Source organism: Hibiscus syriacus, unplaced genomic scaffold (genome assembly GCF_006381635.1).
Source record: "Hibiscus syriacus cultivar Baekdansim isolate YM2019G1 unplaced genomic scaffold, ASM638163v2 tig00004046_pilon, whole genome shotgun sequence".
Taxonomy (NCBI): Eukaryota; Viridiplantae; Streptophyta; class Magnoliopsida; order Malvales; family Malvaceae; genus Hibiscus; species Hibiscus syriacus.
The window spans coordinates 303,974-306,685 of NW_024061997.1; the positions used below are offsets into that span (position 1 = coordinate 303,974).

At 27.5% G+C, this 2,712-nt stretch overlaps 1 protein-coding gene across 1 annotated transcript; it reads left to right on the forward strand.

Moving 5' to 3' along the window:
• The first annotated feature begins 1,708 nt into the window (after positions 1–1,708).
• Positions 1,709–2,235, forward strand: LOC120188216 (transcriptional regulator TAC1-like). The gene has a single exon (XM_039191719.1). It carries the CDS (start codon positions 1,759–1,761, stop codon positions 2,173–2,175), a length of 417 nt encoding a protein of 138 aa, XP_039047650.1. The 5' UTR covers positions 1,709–1,758; the 3' UTR covers positions 2,176–2,235.
• Positions 2,236–2,712: the final 477 nt, after the last annotated feature.

The window sequence follows — 2,712 nt, forward strand, 5'->3', positions numbered from 1 at the left end:
TCAAACATTCTAAACTAATCTACTCACCACTAAATTAAATAACAGATTTTAATATGAGACCGACTCTTAAAGTGATAAAATAATCGGCAACTATCCCTTGTTTTAAAAATGACAGTGATGCTAACCTGTCTTTAATATATTTAGGGGTCTGAGTTTATTTTGTGATAATATTGTTCTAATGAATCACTTACTTTGCAATAGTTAACACAAAGATAGATAATATAGTTAAGGATTTAAATGTTGTTTTAGGATGTGAGCAAGTTTATGGTTCAAGCTAGGGACCAAATTATTAAGAGATTAGGAGGGCTACGGTACTTTTAACTTTATGATATAATAATATTTTAATTTAAATATTAATAAAATAAACAAATTATCTATTTTATGAAAATTAAAAAAAAATAATATTCTTTTAATATAAAGAAATTGAATTCTACAAAAATTTAGTTTTAACTCCAAATGTAATGGTTGATATATAGGAACGAGTGCATAATTTCATATTAGGAGATAAAATTTTAAAACTTTAAAAGGGGTCAAACTTATAAAATTTTAAGAGACGAAAACATATTTTTAATAAAAAATATATTAAAAATCTAAAATATATAATAATTTTAAATTTTCAGGAAAATGACTACCCTACACACCTTTTTCTATATATATATCCCTGAATATATATAGCCCTTAGATTGGTAGGTTGTACAATATTCGTTAGCCATTCAATAATTTATTAATTCATATATAATTATAATGTTATAAGTAGTTAGGTCAATTTGAATAATTGGTAAACAAGAATATTAAGCATAGTAGTGATTCGACGTAGCATAAATTCGACGTTTATATCGTGTGATTTGTCAATAAAATATAATAATTTTAATTTTAATAATTATATTTCAAAACATCATTGCTTCAAATATTATCAAAAAATAAATTAATATTTTTTAAAGTTTTTTTCCTTTAAAAAAAATTATACTTTGTACCGCATAGGATTATGCATTGTAATGTCAATGTAGGGATAGTAATGAATAATTCACATCCAAATATAAGTTAAAATTATGAATGTCTTCACTTTCTATTTTGTTATTTTGATTAAATTAGTTTTTTTAAGTATTATTTGTTGTTGATTCTAAGTTGATTAAATTGTGATATTAGAATTCAGAGTAGATAAAGATTAATCGTGAGTGTCTATTATTTTTTATATAAATATCAATTTTATTTCTAATATTTTTAAATAAAATTTATAAAAAAAATTATGTTCTCAAAATAAAATTTTTCAAATGTCATATATGCATATTAGTTTTCGGATATTCGTTAGTTAATTTTATTTTTTCCAATAAACATATTTGATTTCAAATATTTATTATTCAATTATACTTTATTTTCATAGATGATAGATTTGAATTTATACATTTAAAACTATTATCTATTTCCATTTTTAATTTTACATCTTAAATATTTTTGAATTAGTGATAAATTCAAGTGTACGATATTAGTCGGTCCAGACTAATCAGAACAAAATCATGATATTAGACTAAAAAAACATCTGACATTAAACGTAAAAACCTCAATTATTGATAAAACGTTATGGTAGTTATGGTCAATGAGATTACTGTTGGGACATCCAAAAAGAAAAACTATGTTGTTGAATATTCATGCATGTAAGGAGTTTTCAAGTATTCCACTAATTAAAATTATCACAAAACAAGCCCTTCTAGTTGACTCTCCCTTTGCCCCTCTCTTCCTTTCCTTCAAACATAAAGAATTATGGGGACAAAACACCAAAAACCGGAAAAATCCGACCAAACAGTTTGGTCCTTGGAAGAAGATGTTTCAAGCCATTCCAAGTCCTACACATGTTCTTTCTGCAAAAGAGGGTTCTCAAATGCTCAAGCTCTTGGAGGTCATATGAACGTCCATAGAAGAGATAGGGCCAAGCTTAGGGAATCTTCAGAAGAAAACCTACCTTCTTCGGATACAGTGAAGACAACGAACACGGAACTCGATCGAGTTCAAGATCGTTATCGGAATCCGGAGATCATATTAGAATCTAGTGAAGAGAAAAATTGCAGCCCTAAAAGGCCTTGTAAAGTTTCCAGGGGAAGAGATGGTGTTGATGGTTCGTCATCTCAGATAGAATTGGATCTCGAGCTCCGATTAGGACCAGACTCCCGACCCTCTTGACCTGATTGTTTTTTGTTTTTCCAGAGGAGAAAACAGTGAAAATGGTATGCTAGTGATGAAGACGATGCATGATTGACATCCAAATAATAAGAAAATGTTTTCTTTTTCCAGCTTTCTCTATTTTCTTTTCCTCTCTCTTATGTTTTCTTCCTTTTCCAGTCTTCACACAGTTGATCTGTAGTAAAAAATGATAGATTCAAATAAAGATTTGGTTCAGTAATCTGATCCTTTGTATTTGTGATTAGTTTAGTTCGATTATAAGAAAATATTTTTTTTATAATTTTCTTAATCTGTTGACAACACATACACTCTGTAGACATAACTGCTAGAACCTAAAAAATATTCACTTTTTTATTAGAGTCATAATGAGTTCAAATACAAACATATTCATAGATTGCATTTTATGCAATCAAGGTTTCTCTACACTCACAATCAGATTAATGTCCAATATCTTGATGAATATCAAAATCTAGCTTTCCAGGAAAAAAATCAATTATTCTTGGCAGACTAATGGATATAGAAACAGGCCTGTATTTT

Excerpts from the sequence above, each read along its gene's own strand:
- LOC120188216 (XM_039191719.1), top strand. The coding sequence starts at position 1,759 with ATGGGGACAAAACACCAAAAACCGGAAAAATCCGACCAAACAGTTTGG.